This window comes from Strongylocentrotus purpuratus, unplaced genomic scaffold (genome assembly GCF_000002235.5).
Source record: "Strongylocentrotus purpuratus isolate Spur 01 unplaced genomic scaffold, Spur_5.0 spur5_scaffold_21, whole genome shotgun sequence".
NCBI lineage: Eukaryota > Metazoa > Echinodermata > Echinoidea > Camarodonta > Strongylocentrotidae > Strongylocentrotus > Strongylocentrotus purpuratus.
Window position 1 is genome coordinate 35,163,646 of NW_022145607.1, and position 18,422 is coordinate 35,182,067.

At 39.5% G+C, this 18,422-nt stretch overlaps 2 protein-coding genes across 2 annotated transcripts; one reads left to right on the forward strand and one right to left on the reverse strand.

Annotated features, from left to right (window-relative positions):
* Positions 1-1,418: 1,418 nt before the first annotated feature.
* Positions 1,419-12,445, reverse strand: LOC591053 (UDP-glucuronosyltransferase 1-2). The gene is made up of 8 exons (XM_790635.5): positions 11,741-12,445; positions 10,897-11,146; positions 10,540-10,744; positions 8,911-9,088; positions 5,357-5,413; positions 4,881-5,046; positions 4,247-4,465; positions 1,419-2,188 (listed from the first exon to the last, which is right to left on the reverse strand). Exons 1-8 carry the CDS (start codon positions 12,002-12,004, stop codon positions 2,106-2,108), a joined length of 1,422 nt encoding a protein of 473 aa, XP_795728.5. The 5' UTR covers positions 12,005-12,445; the 3' UTR covers positions 1,419-2,105.
* Positions 12,446-14,361: 1,916 nt separating this feature from the next.
* On the forward strand, positions 14,362-17,650 carry LOC100887950 (methyltransferase-like protein 27). Its single transcript, XM_030995471.1, has 5 exons — positions 14,362-14,499; positions 15,217-15,339; positions 15,788-15,926; positions 16,502-16,594; positions 17,434-17,650. The coding sequence occupies exons 1-5, from the start codon at positions 14,377-14,379 to the stop codon at positions 17,622-17,624; spliced, it is 669 nt and encodes a 222-aa protein (XP_030851331.1). The 5' UTR covers positions 14,362-14,376; the 3' UTR covers positions 17,625-17,650.
* Positions 17,651-18,422: the final 772 nt, after the last annotated feature.

An 18,422-nucleotide genomic window follows, 5' to 3' on the forward strand; every position in this document is an offset into this window, starting at 1 on the left:
CCGTCCACAAAGAGAGCTATAATTATTATGTGTTCTTTACATTATGTTTTTCCTTTACCATACTGTTTCATTTCATGCGCCAATGTCATTGTGACAGACTTTTAAGAACGATAGCATAGGTGTATGATGGGCTCATTTATCATAGATATAAGAGAGAGAGAGAGAGAGAGAGAGAGAGAGAGATGGGGGAGAGATGGGGAGAGGGGATAGAGAGAGAACGGGGTGTAAGACAGAGAGAGAGAGAGAGAAAGAGAGAGAGAGAGAGAGAGAAAGAGAGATATAAAGAGGGAGAGGGAGAGAGAAAAGGGGAAAGAGAGGGGACTTTTGCGTGAGAGAAGAGAGCCAGCTAGGAACGAGAAAGAGAGAGACAGAGAGAGAGTGGTAAAATTAGACTATTATATAGCATAAGTAATATTCTATCAGAAACAAAATAATCAAGCCGGTGAAACTCTTGTAATATAGGTGTATTGCATAACACTGTTTTACTAGACGGTGGTAGACAGGGAATGCATAAAACCATTAAAGCGCACATTATCTACCATGTAAGATGCTCAAGGCGCTCCAGTATTACTCCTGTTCTGCTAGGCTATCGACTTCGGTGCTCACATGACTCAAGGAATCCCTTCCTACTGGTTACCTACCTGGGTATTTATCATCATCATCATCATTAATATTAGTAGTAGTAGTAGTATTATTAGTATTATTATTAGTATCAGTATTATTACTATTAATGTTATTATTATGTTTGAGTATACTAGGGTGTGTGTGCACATTCTGTATTAAACAGAGTAGAAATGAAATGAAATGAAATGATTTATTTTTATTTCTCATGCAAAACATAATACAAAAATAATTATATCACAACAAATATGTAATGAAACGATAAATATAGTGGAAATAGCACGAGAAAAGAGGAATTATCTTGAAGCAGAGCTTGTTGAAGTGTTAGTATTCTATCCGTCTGTTTCAGTTAGTACTGCCTAATCAAAGTTGAGAAATACAACAAATCTATACAAAAGAAATCATTAAATAATAACAATACTTGTCACCTTGTCCACGATTTCGTCAAAGGTAATTTATTTCGGTTATAATATTACATAATAGCATAACAGCTTGAAAAATAAGAAGTTAGGTATTGAGCGAAACGTAAACAATGCTTGAATAAGGGAGTTACAGATAGCACATGGTACAAATGACCCCAAATATCCGCAGATCTTTTACAAATGGAAAAGTTCCACTTTGAGCATCTTACAATAATAACTGCCAAAGTCCTAGATGTGCTTCATGAATACCTTTTGTTGACCTCTTGAAAAGAATACTTCCACCTGCGTATCATATAATGTACCGTTGGTGCATGAATGAATGATGTTACATTACTTTCATGAGCGCATATCCAGTATTCATCTCTGAGGGTTTTACCATTTTGGTACAAATGACCTTTATCTGTCCATGCGCAGATTGTATCTGTAAACTCCCTTATTTATTGAAATCCGGAAAAGTAGTCTATTTTAGTACAAGGGCGGTATTCATATCACTTCAAATTAACATCGATCTTATCAGTCACTTTTATTTCACAAGGTATTCAGACAATATTTACAGGATATAATTTGTACAATTCATTAACAGTGTAAAAAATACCCAGACGATTCCATAAAGCAATTTAGTATGGGAGCATGCTTGGTTATATTACATTGACTTTAAGTTTATATAGAAAAGGAGATTATACATCATTTACGCCATAACAGAAAGAAAGGTCTTTATTTGAGGAAAGTAGAAAAAAAAGAATTATCCCATAAAATAATTGTGGGAGTGATTAACTAGGGTGCTATTATACAATGTTGTTTTCACATTTGTATGGTTTTATATTCGAGATAACTTATACGGATTTGCCACAATTTCAGACTGTCAGTCTGATTTTGATTTTCTAGCTTTATTTCTGGTAATACAACAGCGGTAACATGAACGAAGGATAAGAAAATCTAGGTATAGTCCCCACAGGACGATGCCACTGAGAAAACCGATGACATCAAGTGAGTTTAGAGTGATGATATTCAACTCCCCAGCTCTAGACTTGAGATGCGAACCGCCAAACTTGACGATATGTTCTATCCAAAACATGGCGGTCTCCAATGGGCTGACGATTGTATCCTTACTGATGGATCCGAATTTCTCAACGTTGGCTTTATAACTGACGATGAAAAGTAATGAGGAAAAGCAAAGTGAACCCTTTGGAAAGGAAAACGGCACGACACGATAATATGACGGATAGCATATTCAATATTTTGACCTTTGTTCAGGAATATACATAAGAACGTTATGATAAAGTTATGATAATATATTTTGTTATGATAGGTTTTGGGTCAGGATCAGAGTTGAAGTTTATGTACACATTCAAGGAAAATCCAACCTTGATAGCAAACAGGGAGGTTAAACAATAGTCTCACCTCCCTGACAGCAAACTACTCTTACTAGATGAAATTAAACAAATCAGAGAAGTAGCCTTGCGAAATTTTGCATGAAATCGGACAAAAATTGAGAATTTTATGAATATTTTTGGGTCAGGATCAGAGTTGAAGGTCATGTAGACATTGAAGGGAAATCCAACCTTGATAGCAAACTTCTCTAGTTGAAAGTAGAAAAATCAGAGAAGTAGACTTGTGAAAGTTTGCAGGAAATCGGACTAAAAATATATCATGTTGATGTAGATTGTAAAGCGTACTCTTTTAATGTAAAGCGCATAGAGAATTAAGTGTTAATTATTATGCGCTAAATAAATCAAAAGTTATTATTCATTCTTTTTTTAAAGTTGTAATTACTAAAAGTATTGGCCCTTCAAATTGACTGAATCCGTAATGTCTCTGGGATGTATTGGCGGACAACTTTCCCATTAGTTCCAACAAACAAAACGTGTTTTTTTCTTCTTCAAGAAAATGACTCAGGAGGGTCTATTCCGACCTAAGATAATTTATTTTATAATCTATAATACATATTTAAGTATTGCCCCTAGGGAGGAGACACTTAGGAGAAGAACAAAAATTAATGATATTTTGTACACGATAAACGGGAGAGTTATCCGCGACTGCGTCACAATCCATTGACCAAACTGTCGATTTGAGAAGCGCATAGACTTATAGGGATCTGATTTTCAAAAATTCATAACTTTCTCATAATTAGTCCGATATATTTCATAATTTTGCCATCCTGTTTTTCTGCTTTCATACAGGTGAACTCAGGGGCGTACGCAGGATTTTTTCAAGGGGGTGGGGGTTTTAAAATCAGGCCCAAAATATTTTGCTCCGAAAAATTTAAAATCGCGCCGGCCGAAAAGTCGCTCAATGGGGGGGGGGGGGGGGGGGGGGGGGGGGGGGGTAAGCGGACACTTTTTTTTTTTTTGGTCTCGAAATTTGAAAATTTGACATTTTTCTTCGTTGGGGGGGGGGGGGGTAAGGTCACCTTTTTTAGGTTAGCCGTGGGCATTTTTTTTTTTTTTTTTTTAATAATAAAAAAAAAAAAAAAAAAAAAATCCAAAGGGGGGGGGGTTTGAACCCCCGACCCCCCCCCCCCTGCGTACGCCCCTGGGTGAACTTATTACAAAATTTGCATTGCCCTTTAGTATCTATCTACATATCTTCCGTCAACACTATTTTGATATTCATCGCAGTCGAGTTGTTTAGTTACTTGACTATCGATATACAACTTCTGTGGGTTCGAGCCCCTTCACGGCACCCATGTCCTAAAGGAAGGCATTTCATCCGATTTGCTTCTCTCCACCCAGGTCTTTAATGTGTACACGGTAGGATTCGAATGTCATTGTTGATGGAAAAGCATATTTTATAAAATGGCCCCCAGGCTAGGAAGCTCCTAAGTGGAGTAAATAATCATAAGGGAACCCACTGACCGAGGTAATCAAACACAGGTAAAACGCTGTATTGATTAATTATTAGTCAAATAGCACTATGAATATGACGGACAAAGAAAGAGGACAAAATATACAGTTCCCCATTCTACCCTTATTGCTGTAGCCTGTAGTAGACAAAGGAACATCCCTTCACTGCTATTATGTAAAAATGTGTCGAACAGGTGTCACATGCATATTCACCTGTTCTACACATTTTTACATAATAGCAGTGAAGGGATGTTCCTTTTTCTAATACAGCAATTATTGTTGAGGGTAGAATGAGGAACTGTATATTTTGTCCTCTTTCTTTGTCCGTCATGTTCATAGCGTGGATAAGTGAAAACTCACCTTGGATCGGTAAGGACTTGCATGATCGCTGATTGATGATCTCAGCGGAGAGAGTGGCCCTCGACAAGACAACCCCCATCCCCTTCTTCGCCACCCGGGCTGCTATGGCGGGCTGATCAGCAAAGACAGGGAGGATCACCATGGGTTTCTGTAAGTGCATAGCCTCATAGACGCCGGCGAGTCCTCCGTGGTATATGAGGAGTTTTGTTTTGGGGTGAGCTGTGGATGGAAGAGAACACCAACCAAACTCAAGCCCTTAGACCCCAGATGGAATACGGGAAAAGACCTCGATAGTATCTCGACCATGAAGTAAAAAAAGACTTAATAATTAATATCGATGGCAAATGATAGACTGAGAAAACCGCGAGGAAAGGTGTAAATATTAATATGATCTTTGATACTGACACATGTGTTATTACGTGCATATGATTACAGCACAACGTGAGTTTGTTGTTTTTGCCTTTTGAGTTTGAAGACACTTAGTGAATATTCATATCAAAATGTATTTGAAGTTTGAACAAACTTATCAAACGATGGTAATCAATTGGAAAGAACATCTGCCTGACAAATAAAATTGATTAACAGTTTTTGTTCATTTTTTAATAAATAAAAATAAGACGCAAATTTTTTTTACCGAGGAGGTCACGCTGTGGTAACCATGACATTAGTCGGGTGTTGTTACCAAGGTTACGAGGAGGAAGGCCGTCATATTTCCATAGTACCCTTTGAGGCAGTTCACTCAACGCCTGTGCGAAATCTTCGTTCATTTGTTCAGTCAATAGGCTCACATCGGTTGAACCCTGTAGTGAAAGAAGGAGGAAAATTTCATTTCACACTATCCGGGCGGCCCTAGGATTTTGTAAAAGGAGGACCGATTTCCCCAACTATTTTGTAGAGCAATTAAAGAAGACAATCAGATCTTTTTTCGCTGTTTCACTGTTTGAAGATAATCATCTGCAAAGAACCATCCAAAAAACGGGAACATTGTGAAAAGTGACTCAAAACTACGATTTGCTATTTGCGATTTTTTCCTTTTCTAACTGAGTTTGGACTTTGGGAATTTCTATGATTATACAAACAACATTGCTAGTCTGAATGAGGGCGTCTTACCAGGCTGAACACGATGACACCATGATCACCTGATCCTTCAACAAAGGCTTCCAAATCCTGCAGAAAAAAAATCGGATGTGTTCATTATTGGTACCTTTACATTCATGACATTAAAACAAAAATCAAATATGAGAAATAGACCAACAGAGGTTTCATACTAAAATAAAAAAATTAAAAAATTTCGATTTCATGTTAGTCCGAGGACCCGCGTTTTTGGTACTTTAACAGATCATGAGCAGTACATCGATACAAAAAAAAAACTTCCAAGCCGATGTGCTTTTGGTAGGCCCACCTAGTACCACTGACATATCAAAATCCAGTCCAACTATTACAAAAAGATGTCTCACGTGAACAGTGGCATACGCAGGAATTTTTCAAGGAGGGGGGGGGGGGGGGGGGGGAGGTGAAAATCGGACCAAACATTTCGCAACGACTCCCCAAAAAATCGCAACGACTCAGCCAGCCGCTGAATAAGACTCATTTGTATCGAGTCATAGTGACTCACATGATCCTTCAAGTGTTTCGCTGTACGGACAAACCAGTGACTCATCAATTTGAGTAAGGGTGACTCACTTTTTGTTGTGGGTGTATGGAAGATAATAATAATACACATCAGTGGGGGCATTAGTAAGAATTACCCACACGAGGTACCTTTGGAACAGTCTAACACGCCCGAAGCGATGCCGAGGGCGTTTGGACTGTTTTGAAGGTACCAAGTGTGGGTAATTTTACTAATGCGCGAACAAAATGATGTGTATTATTTTTATCTTTCATATTTTGTTTTGTTTTATAAGATGATGTTTCTAACATGATTTTGATAATGACCGGTCATTACCATTGGATAATGACCGGTCATTACCCAAATTACGCGCGATTACGCGTTAGGCAAAATAAATGCCTGGTCACGTGTACGCTTTCAACCAATCATTTGATTAGGATCCACGTCATCATCTTATAACCCCAATAAATAGAACACCAAAAAGTAACCTCTTTTGGGAGTGTATTTTAAGTGATTTAAAGTATAGGGCCTTTTGAACTAGATTTAAACGTTATCGACACGTGCCTTCATTTAAACAAAAAAGGTACTCCTGTTCACGTTTTCATCTAACCTAAAAACCACCAGTTTATCACGCGACTGGAGTAACGTGATTCCACTTACCTCTGTAAATCAAGTGTTTATGAACAAATAACCACTTGACCAACCAACGAGTTTTTTGTCAGTTAACCGATGGTGGCGATAAATACGTAATTATTTGGTCTTGTAAGCACCTTTATTGATTGGTTTCACAGGTTATCCAAGGTTTATGGTACTAATCACGTTACTTACACCGGCTAATCGTCTTATTGTTCTGTCCGTGAATCTCTGGTTATATTCAACTAGTAATTCTGAGGTGTCTTACACACCTCTTTAAAAGGTTTCAAAGTTACCATAAATATCTTGGTTATGATCACGTGGCTCAAGCTGATTACTAATCTAAGCTGTGAAAAACGTGATATGTAGGTGTTAAAATTAGTAATTATTAAGTGTTTTAAAACACCTTTTTAAATGGTAGTCAAAGTTGCCATAAGTTCCGCGGTGATGATCTCGTGACTCGAACGGATTATTGATCTAAGCTGGTCATACGTTACTTTTAGGTGTGAAAAAATTAGTCATTATTAGGTGTCTTAAAACACCTATTTAAATGGTTTCAAAGTTACCATAACTTTCTTGGTGATAATCACGTAGTTAAAACTGATAACTAATCTAAGCTGTGAATCCGTGATATTTAGGTGTAAAAAATTAGTAATTATTAGGTGTCTTAAAACACCTATTTAAATGGTAGTCAAAGTTGCCAGCAGTTCCGCGGTGATGATCTCGTGACTCAAACGGAATATTAATCTAAGCAGGGCATACGTGTTTAGGTGTGAAAAATTAGTCATTATTAGGTGTCTTAAAACACCTATTTAAATGGAAGTCTAAGTTGCCATAAGTTCCGCGGTGATGATCTCGTGACTCAATCGGATTATTAATCTAAGCTGGGCATACGTGACTTTTAGGTGTGAAAAATTAGTCATGATTAGGTGTCTTAAAACACCTCTTTAAATCGTAGTCAAAGTTGCCAGCAGTTCCGCGGTGATGATCGCGTGACTCAAACGGATTATTAATATAAGCTGGGTATTCCGTGTTTTCCATGTGGGAAAATGAGTTATTCTTGGGTGTCTTGATGGTTTCACAGTTACCATTTAAGTTCCGTGGTGATAATCCCGTGACTGTTGGCATATTTCTATGTTCACCAGTTGATAACTGACTGTTGGCATATTTTCATTGCACCAGTTGATAACTGGAGTGTGCATATTTCCAGTTGCACCAGTTGATGACTGAGCGTTGGCATATTTAGAGTTGACCCAGCTGACACCAATTCATTTGCATATTGAATATGGGGTGCGTGCAGATCTATGTTTTTTAAACAATTTATCTGAATTTACAGCATATTTCTTAATTACTGATGATTTAGTTATATGCAATTCATTTCGAAAATACTACAAAATATATAAATTACCAGTTATTAGAACATTTCGCTACTTCGTATAAATAGTTAAACATGAATAAGGAAAACATTAACTGTGAACTAAAATAATTTCAATAAAGTACAAGTATACGATTTTTTTCTCGATTAATTCAACTATGTAAGTCTACTTATTACCAATGCCCTTACATTGGAAATACAGACGTACCAGTATTGAAGTATTGTTGCTGTTCAACTGGTTGGAAGTTTTACCAAATGGTTCTAATGGCTCAGCTAGACCAGTTGAATTATAACTGGCCTGGATCAACTGGATCATTTAGCCATTTCAATTTCCAGGGTTACCAGTTGGCATTAAATGGATCATCAACTGGACCAGTTGCAACTAGCTTTCTCTTCTGGGATGTTTGCACTCCCCCCCCCCCCCCCCCCCCCCCCCACCCAACCCCCTCTAATCCCAAACTGCTTCCGGCGCGCCTGGACGTAATTATGGAAGATCCAAGACACGATGTTCAGAAACGGGATGAGAACGTCATTATTTTGGTTCATTTATTGTGTAACATTTGCGTAATTATTGGGTTTGACCGCGGGTTACAGTAACATACTTCCTCTTCGACGTAAATTTCACGTGAATGTAGAACATGATTCATCTCAAGTCAGCCTCGTCATATTCACGTGAATTTCACGCAGATATTTTGACTAAAACTATCACTAACGCTTCACGTGTTTCTGTGAAGCGATAATTTCGTGTATGAAGATGTAATTTCATAACCAAACAAACACGGGAGTATTAGGTTTACAAACCATGGTCTCCAAGGTAGGGATAATCACGTTATTATAATGGTGATATTGCAGTGACAATTGCGTGATTTAGTGTACGTGTGTTTTAAGTTACCTAATGCAATAAACGTATTAACACATTTACGTAAATGTCCGGTGTTTAAAGAACGTAACTCTCCTCAAGTCGATACCTTGATATTAACGTGATTTTCACGTGATTTTGTTTATTGGGACGACTGATAATCTAATATAGAGGATAGTGTCCTTAACCTGAGAAAGTGGTTTGGTCCCCGCATCCACTGTGAGACCGGCGATCATCTTCCAGTTCGGAGCGGTTGGACGGGGGAAATCAAGGGCGAAATCCATGTGGCACAACCAGAGTTGAGCTCGTCCGGTCAGTTCCCTGATGGAAGATGTCGTATCGATCTTGTATTCAAGCTGTATCTTCCTGCCAAGAACAAACAAGATCATTTATTTTCGTCACGTTCTTTCGCCGCACACTATACGATATTCCTGCGATTCGATTTAAAAGAACTTACAATTATATTAGATACTGAAATCTAAACAATATCATCTTTATGATTTTAGGTTCTAAATAACAATAAGAATATTAACAGCAGGACTTTTAATGCATTTAACCCTTCTAGTCTAAATAAAAGCCGAATCGGCTTCAGATCGTAGACAATCGCACTCCTGGTATGACGTCACCACGATTCTAAGCCGATTTAGCTTTTCCTCCTCCAAGGGAATTTGAAATCCATTGTACTTTAAATTTGTATTAATCATAATGACTATTCATGTCACCGCTCATTATGATTTTAGAAGTTTGAATGTTAACGTTGAATGGTAGTGCAAATTCTTCCGAATCGGATCGTAGTCAGATCATATAGTATGCAGCGGGCTTTAAACGGATCGTAGTCAGATCATAGTATGCAGCGGGCTTTAGACGGATCGTAGTCAGATCATATAGTATGCAGCGGGCTTTAGACGGATCGTAGTCAGATCATAATATGCAGCGGGCTTTAGACGGATCGTAGTCAGATCATATAGTATGCAGCGGGCTTTAGACGGATTGTAGTCAGATCATATAGTATGCAGCGGGCTTTAGACGGATCGTAGTCAGATCATATAGTATACAGCGGGCTTTAGACGGATCGTAGTCAGATCATAATTATAGAATGCCCCGGGCTTTAGACGGATCGTAGTCAGATCATATAGTATGCAGCGGGCTTTAGACGGATCGTAGTCAGATCATATAGTATACAGCGGGCTTTAGACGGATCGTAGTCAGATCATAATTATAGAATGCCGCGGGCTTTAGACGGATCGTAGTTAGATCATATAGTATGCAGCGGGCTTTAGACGGAACGTAGTCAGATCAGTATGCAGCGGGCTTTAGACGGATTGTAGTCAGATCATAAAGTATGCAGCGGGCTTTAGACGGATCGTAGTCAGATCATATAGTATGCAGCGGAGTTTAGACGGATCGTAGTCAGTAGGCCTGTGCAGCGGGCTTTAGACGGATCGTAGTCAGATCATATAGTATGCATCGGGCTTTAAACGGATCGTAGTCAGATCATATAGTATGCAGCGAGCTTTAAACGGAGGACTTGGGTGTTGCTGTGGACCAGAATAGTATGGGGTGTATTGCTAACTAGACTAGCCTGCATGAAAAGAAAATAGGACATGTATCCCCAGCCTGTCACAGATGAACCCCAATTTTGATCTAGTCATGGATCTAGTTTAAGACATTTTGTAAGAAAGAAAAACGATGATTCTGTCAAGTTTAGACCATATTCTAACTGGAAAACTTGAACACCACGCTGTATGATTTGATCAACCAATCTGCTATGAAAAATAATAGGACTAAATAGGTTCAATCTGGAACAAATATCTTACCGATAAGGTCTCATGTTCAAGTACTGCACTACCTTTGCGATCACATGCCGGTCTAGGAAGTTCTGCACGCGTTGAGCAAAGTTCATTTCATCGGTGAGGGCGCCCATGCTCTCGAATGGCACATACGATGAAGGAATCTCCATGTTAAAGAAGTCCTCGTCGAAAGCTGGGAATCGGAGAGTTGACGTCATAGCGATGAATGGTACTGAAATCGCAACAATAAATTTAAACAATGTGAGAGATATGTCAACAATTTGGCACAAATATTTTGACCATACACATGGAAGACAATGTTCATAATTATATACAACATTATGTTAATCCTTTTCCTTTTCTCTACCATGAATTTAAACTCACCCTTAAGATACTCGGCAAGCAACGCATCGCACGGTACGAACATTTCGAGAAGAAGGAGATCGAAATTATTCTTCCGGATTTCATTCATGACGACCTGGTCGTTGAACATGTCCGCACAGTTCTGCGAGGAGACATCTCTCAGGGCCAGAAATATTTGTAGCGTCCCGATCGAACTGGCGTCGTTTTGTTGAGTTGCGGACATCGACTCGGAAAAGACTTTTAGACCAGAGTCTGACGAGGACGTGGTTGTCTGTTGAAATAACCATAAACACAACACCAATGTCTTTATATGGTAACCCAGCCTTTGTAATGAGTTCATTTTATAAAAGCAGAAATATAGGAGAAACAGCATGGCAGAAGTTCGAATTTCATCGGACCAATATTAAGAGAGTACTAGATATTTGAAATATGAGATCATAAATTTATGAGAATCTCAAATTGGCAATTTAGTCGATGATTTGTCCTTGGCAACTCTCCCGTTTGTTGTGTACAATAATATAATTACTTTATATGTCTTTCTCCTAGGTGCTTTCTCACTAGTCGCACTACTAAAAATAGATTATGGATAAAATATTGTTTTTATAAGAAGTCTACAAAGAAAAGACCTTCCTGAATCAAATTTGGTCATTTGTTTCGTTGAAACAAGTGAAGACTTTTCCGATACAGGCAATTTGAAGTGCACATGCGTATAATAGTGATTGCAACGTTAAGGTTAAGAATAACTTTACTATTTTGTACCCGATCTCATTCAACCTTTAACCCGCCTTCTTCTGATGTTTGTGCTTTTTTTATAGGGTACTTGTTTTAATTTTCCGCAGTTACGATGGAAAGGTACAGGGGTTACCTTGAAAGTGAGAATCCTTGTGACGGCATTATCCTTGTCAAGACTATGTAGGTCATAGGTATCAGCTACCAGGAGAGTTACAGTGTGGCCTCGTTTAATTAGACCAGCAGTGATTCGTCCAACGAAATGGATGTGCGAGGCTTGGCCTAAAGGATTGAACAACCCTGTCAGGAAATTGGCACCACTTGCGCACGGTATCGTCGAGACTAAACCGACACCGAGTACGTAAATGACCAGGAGCCGGAAAGAGATTGAAATCGCCATTTTGATTTAGATCCTAGACTGAGTTTCACACGTGGCTGCTGTTTGACATCTAGGCCTACTGCTAGCTGACTTTACTCGGTTGCTCTCACGTGCAGAATGCTCATTGCGCTGCCTATTAAAGGGGCATGTTCCCCGTATTCCAGAGGGCGCTCACAATACGTACGCGCTGGCGGACGGCGCTATAGCTGCCTATTGATACGGCTCTTACGCAGATGGCATGTTCCGATAACTACACTGTCGGGAACGTGCCCCTTTAAAGTAAACACCTTTTTTTTTACATTGAAAAGGGCGTGAGTGGGAGAAATGTGACGCCTACATTGTGTACCCAGCAACCAGGTACGTATGCATTGAGCAAATAAATGACGGTACAAATATTTAATTTCATAGTCTGATAATATTCACCCAAACGAACTTTTCAAATTATATACCGGGACAATTTGTAACCTTGTTCATGATAGATAATGCACTTAAGATAAATGAAATATTACTGGCTTTCTCTCTGTGTGTCTTGTTCGTGGTGGTATTGTTCTGCCCATCCCCAATTAAAATCTCTTTCTTGCTGTCCCTCTTCTTTGCTCTCTCCCCTCTCTCTCTCTCTTTCTCTTTCTCTTAATTCCCATATATATTATACAGAATATGTGTGGGCGTGGGTGTATATAAAAAAAATATTGTTTTTAAATAGGGGAACAAATATTATTGTCCCGATACGCTGGTGGAGAGATAAGTATGTCGGCTAGACAATGATATGCATGGATCTGGCATGGTCGAGATGTGAGAAAGAAAGAAGGAGAGATGAGCCACCCTGAGGGGTAAAAGAGGCTAACCTCTACGGCGCTGCACGGCATATGATAGACAAGAAGGTCAAAGTCGAAATCTATGATGACGTCACACATATAAAATGGTGGAGAAATCAGACCTGACCCGTATACCGAATCGAACCGGGGTAGCAAGCCACGGCTGTATAAATACAAGTTCATTACTATACCTACTCAGCCAAAGAAACGTTACTCCGGCGGTGCAAATACGTATGTGTATAGAACTCAATGTTTTATCATACACTACGTGTAGAACTGTACTGTATCCTTCTTAGTTGACTGCAGAACTACAAACTCTTGAATTAGAGCTCCGATTGCATTGCTTGAACCTTGAACTATACGTATGATTTTATACAATTAGCTGAATCGTGAATGTGTTTCACGTATGTACTGTCCTATATCCATGCACTGTCAAGGATCGAGTCAGGTGACCACTAAATCTATGTCGGCTGCTCAGCAAGTCGCATCGTGATCGAGGAGAGTAACCATTAATATTAAAACATCTGACGCTAAGCGAGATAAACTACAGTTAAAAAGGTAAAGTAAAAATATTGAATCAAAGGCTTAATCATACTGTTTTTTAAAAGGGGCGGGGTTAAAAATGGAGAAGACGTACTGAGCTGGCATGCACCTGTTGAATTATATTACATTGCATTACATTAAAATAATCGCAAGGACTTTCACAAAACTAACTCAAGGGCAGTTTTAAGGCTTATTGTCCAAACAATTTATGTTCGGATTGCGTCATAATGGTCATAGGTCATTTTCAAGTTCATGCACATTGCTCTAGAAAGCTGTGCCCAAGGTTGGTTTTGGGGAAATCTGTGATCGTGTTTATTATAACAAATTCTTTCCGTTATTAAGATGAAGTTTTATATGGGTCAGAATTGCGTAACCCCCCCCCCCCTCTCTCTCTCTCTCTCTCTCTCTTTTTGTCCCCCTCGATCCCCCTCACGCATCTCTCTCTCTCTCTCTCTCTCTCTCTCTCTCTCTATATATATATATATATCTCCCTCTGTCACCTGTCACCTGTCACCCCCCCCCATCTCTCTCTCTCTATCTCTGTCACCTCTCCCCTCTCACATCCGCCCCCACCCCATCTCTCTCGCTGCCCTCCGGTCATAATTATCTCTGTTCTTTTCCTCACCCCTCTCTCTATCTCTCTCTCTCCTTTTGTCACCTCTCCCCTCTCACATCTACCCCCCCCCCCGGCCGCTCCCCCTCCCCATCTCTCTCGCTGCACTCCGGTCGCAATTATGTCTGTTCTTTTCCGCACCCCCCTTCTCTCTCTCTCTCTCTCTCTCTCTCTGATTCCTCTCTAATCTCTTTTCTCCCATGTCACCTTTTCTCCTTTTATTGTAAATTAATTTCCACCTAAAATGCTTTTTATTTATTTTTGTAATTACAACAAAAGAAAAAGTAAACTTTAAGCTCACTTTCACACACCCATTGAGCAATATCTAAGATTGGTCTTGTGCTATTTTTCTTTTACTCCTAATTGCTACCATTCATGTTACCCCTCCCCCTTATTTGTTTAAGAATCTGAATGCACGAGGGATGGCGAAGAATTCCGAAGAGCTAGCGATGCACTACCGAGAGCTCACGAAAGCTCGACCAGTCAGTGGAGATCCGCAGAAAGTCATAGAGAGTTATGATGAGTTAGCTGCAACTTATGATGAGGTATATAACAACACATCTAAGCCAAATCATGATATATCATAAACAGGTCAGTTATTATTTTGCCGGAATGCTGTGAAAGTGAGATCAGTTTAATCGTCAATTAGTTCAATACTGATCACAGGCGCGGATCCAGGATTTCTTAGGGGAGGGGGCCCAACTTTTTTTTTTTTTTGCTCCCGAAAATTTGAAAAACGCGCCGGCCAAAAATTCGCTCAGTGGGGGGGGGGGGGGGTAGTGAGCACATTTTTTTTTTTTTTGATCCTCAAAAAATTTTCAATTTGCACCCCCCCCCCCTTGAGCGCCAGGGGGGGGGCCCAACCCCCCAAAAATTACATGATTTTTTTCTCAAGGGGGGGGGGGGGCCCGGCCCCCCCGGGCCCCCCCCCCCTGGATCCGCCACTGACTGATCAATATAAAGTTGACGTAATATAAGGCATAGTCGAATACCATTAGGGTAACATTGGAATCGCCAAATGCCTATTCTTTTGTAATGTAAATTCCAACCTGCTTGCTTCGTATGACAATATTGGAACCTGTACGTATTCGTTAAACATTAATTTATTGACTGGAATAGCTTGCCAATAAAAAAACTACAGCAAGAACAACAAGAACTGCGTAATTTTTATACTTGCTACTTTCCTACTTTTCCTGAAGGTGGTATATTTTTTAACATATTTCTTCAGTAAAAGAAACAATGCCTTCTAATTTCCACCGCAGCACTCCAAATTTGTCGGGTACTCGGCACCGGCCGGAGCTTACCGAAGATTACCCGAAGTAGTGCCGAACAAGCAGGCTTTGATTCTTGATGTCGGATGCGGGACCGGAATGCTTGGTGAAATGGTACGTAATGTTCACATATATTTCCTATGCTATTGCTCAATAAATTGGCTTGGGCAAAATTGGAAAAAATCACGAAAGTTTAACTTCCTAGCTAATATGCCGACTTTGACATTAGGTATAATCAAGCCTAATTATGTGTTTAAAAACATTTTGAAAGATTTCTTTTTTAAGGGGGATTGGTCCTAGCTTAGGGCTTCGGATTCGGCTTATGGTTTTCGACTTCATGACCATGTATACTTATTAAATTATTGATCAAATAAACATCAGTATAACACTTTTCTCCCCAAAAGGCGGTCTTCAAAATCACCCACGTGACAAGAGCTTAACATGTGGTGTGTAAAAGAGCTAGCCTCATTTCTAAGGCCTATCAACGCGCAAGTCTTATGCTGAAATTGTTTACATTATTTTTTGTTGAAAAAAAGTGCTGTCCGCGATTATTATTTTTCAGCTTCATAAAGACGGCTATAGCAACCTCTACGGCCTAGATCCATCTGATAAATCCTGTGACGTAGCAAGGTCGAAAGGCTGCTATGCGACCATCATTCAAGGTGTGGCAAGACCAGAGACACCATTAAGTTTTGACGATGGTAAGTTCAGGGGCGTCACTAAAGGGATAGGGGCAAGTTCCAACCCCCCCCCCCTCCCATTTCGATTTTTTTTTTTTTTTTTTTGGGGGGGGGGGGGTAGCAATTTAAAACTTAAAACAAATTCGGGCGGGATGGGTCCATCCTCTTCTTGTTCTTCTCCATTGCATCCTTTATCCAGACATGGAGAAGCGTATCTAAGAGTGTGGTCATAAAGGGGGAGGGGGTGCGTCTTGGGAAATTTATCTTAGTGGGCGTGCCGTGGGTAGGGGTAGCAGCAGTTTTTTTGTTCCCCGGCGTCAATGGCATTCCCTGTCATATTCAGGACGGGGAAATTGTGGTATACCCCCCCCCATCTCTCTCTCTCTCTCTCTCTCTCTCTCATACACACTCACTCCCCATTTAGCCTGTATATGCATTATTTTGTCTCCAAAATGTCCAAATGAACGACGCATGGACACAAGTGATTTTTCATTTTTGAATAACACAATGAGTGCATAATTAGAGTTCGATATTGGCAATTTGATACAGAGAAGATCAAGTTAGTAATGGAAATCAAATCGTTTGATTCCTGACAGGTTATTTTGATGCGATAGTAAGCAGTGGAACATTCCAACCAGGTCATTGCGATCAAAATGATATCCCTGAACTTATTCGGCTTTTACGATCAGGTAAACACCCTTCGATTTTGAATTTTAAATGATTTATGGCTAAAAAAAAAAAAATCTTATTTATGAAATTTTAATGTTAAATGCACAAGAGTGATTTCCGTAAACTGAACGAACTATCGTGTAATACCAAAGGTTTGTACACTAATGACAAATATCAAATAATTAAAGAAACTAAGAAAGACCTCATAATATATAATTGTTTTTTATTTTATTTGATAAGCTTACAGACAATTTGTTAGAGGCCTATAGTTTGACATTTACCTGGTGAAGATGTGACAAGAGTTAAACACAAACAAACGAACGACACAAAAGTAGATTATGATACTAAGTTGAGTCTTGCGAGCTCCCCTTTCTTTATTTAACAAAACCAAAAATGTATATTTTCCCTTTAGAACATTTTCTATCATACATTCACCCTGAATATAATTATTTATACAACCCCAGAATGAAACATATCTATCGCGTAATCAATGAATAAGGAAATTAAATGTTATTACATTTTCTGTACAGCGCAAATTAGAGAGAAGCTCGCAAGATACGTCACAGTGTTGCCAATTTCTGTTTCACTGATGACACCTCAAAACTTCATAACTTTCCTATTTTTAATCGGATAGTGCTCACTAACTTTTACTAATTGTTTCTGTCATTAATCTTTGTTTGCTTTTATTACTGAAAAACAAATTTATATCAAGGTGGACTTCTCCTTTAATGATGATACCATGAGAAGCTTGAAAATTGCTTGTATCGTACGAAATACGAACTCCAAATTGGCTACAATACTGTCTTACACGGAACATAACAATCTCGTCATGATTAATGCAAACAATTTTTTGCGATAGGTGGCTTCATGGTGATCTCGACCCGGAAGGCGTCCCTGAACGAGACAGATAGCTACCGGGTCAAAAGCACACTCAAGCATTATGTGGATACATCCGTCTTAGAAGAGACTTCCTATCAAGAGTTCAATGACTACTTTGGGTTTGCTACCGAGGATGTCACAGGAATAGTCCTCACTTACAAGAAAAAGTGAACCAAATTTTTGGAAGTAAAAGTCGACTTTTGTAAAAAAAAAAAAAAAAAATTAAATCGTAGGCTGTTTGTTTTGTCCGTCACCGACACACGAGACGTCATTTCGATTGCTTATTATTTAAGCGAATAAAGAACTTGCGTCTATGATGGGGGGGGGGGGGGGGGGGGGTTGTTCCCCTTCTGACTATTGGGAAGGGGTGATGCAGTCTCAGTCACTATAGTAATAATAATAATAATACTATTAATGGTGGCTTCTTATATAGCGCACATGTCCGTCACGTGCTCCTGGCGCTGCCCCAATTATTACCCTGGCTTTAGCAAGGCAGCCACTGCGGCGCACTAGCATTTCAAGAAATTAATTCCTGCCAGGTTGAAATGCAAGCAGAGAAACGGACGTGTAGACATATTCTCAAATAACTAATTTTGAGCGATGCCCCCCCCCCCCGTAACGCAAGTGCAAACCCGGACCATCCTCCAAATACTTAGTGCCCCTCCTGAGACCAAGGTCTGGATACGCCATTGGGATGAAGCATGTGAAGGCAATCAATACATTTTGTATTCAATATTTGTACGATGTCATAGCGCGTAGATTAAAGACCGCCAACGCAGTCCAACGTCAGCAAATGACACTTCGTGTATGATGGACGTAACATTACGCTATTTCAGTGTACAGTGAATGACCTATGATGCTTATTTAATGGCAGAAATTAAGGTGATAAGTTGTACTTATATTAGTTATATTATTTAGGCATTAAATGTGTCCATGATGGCTTTCAATGACGCAGTAAATGACGCCCGA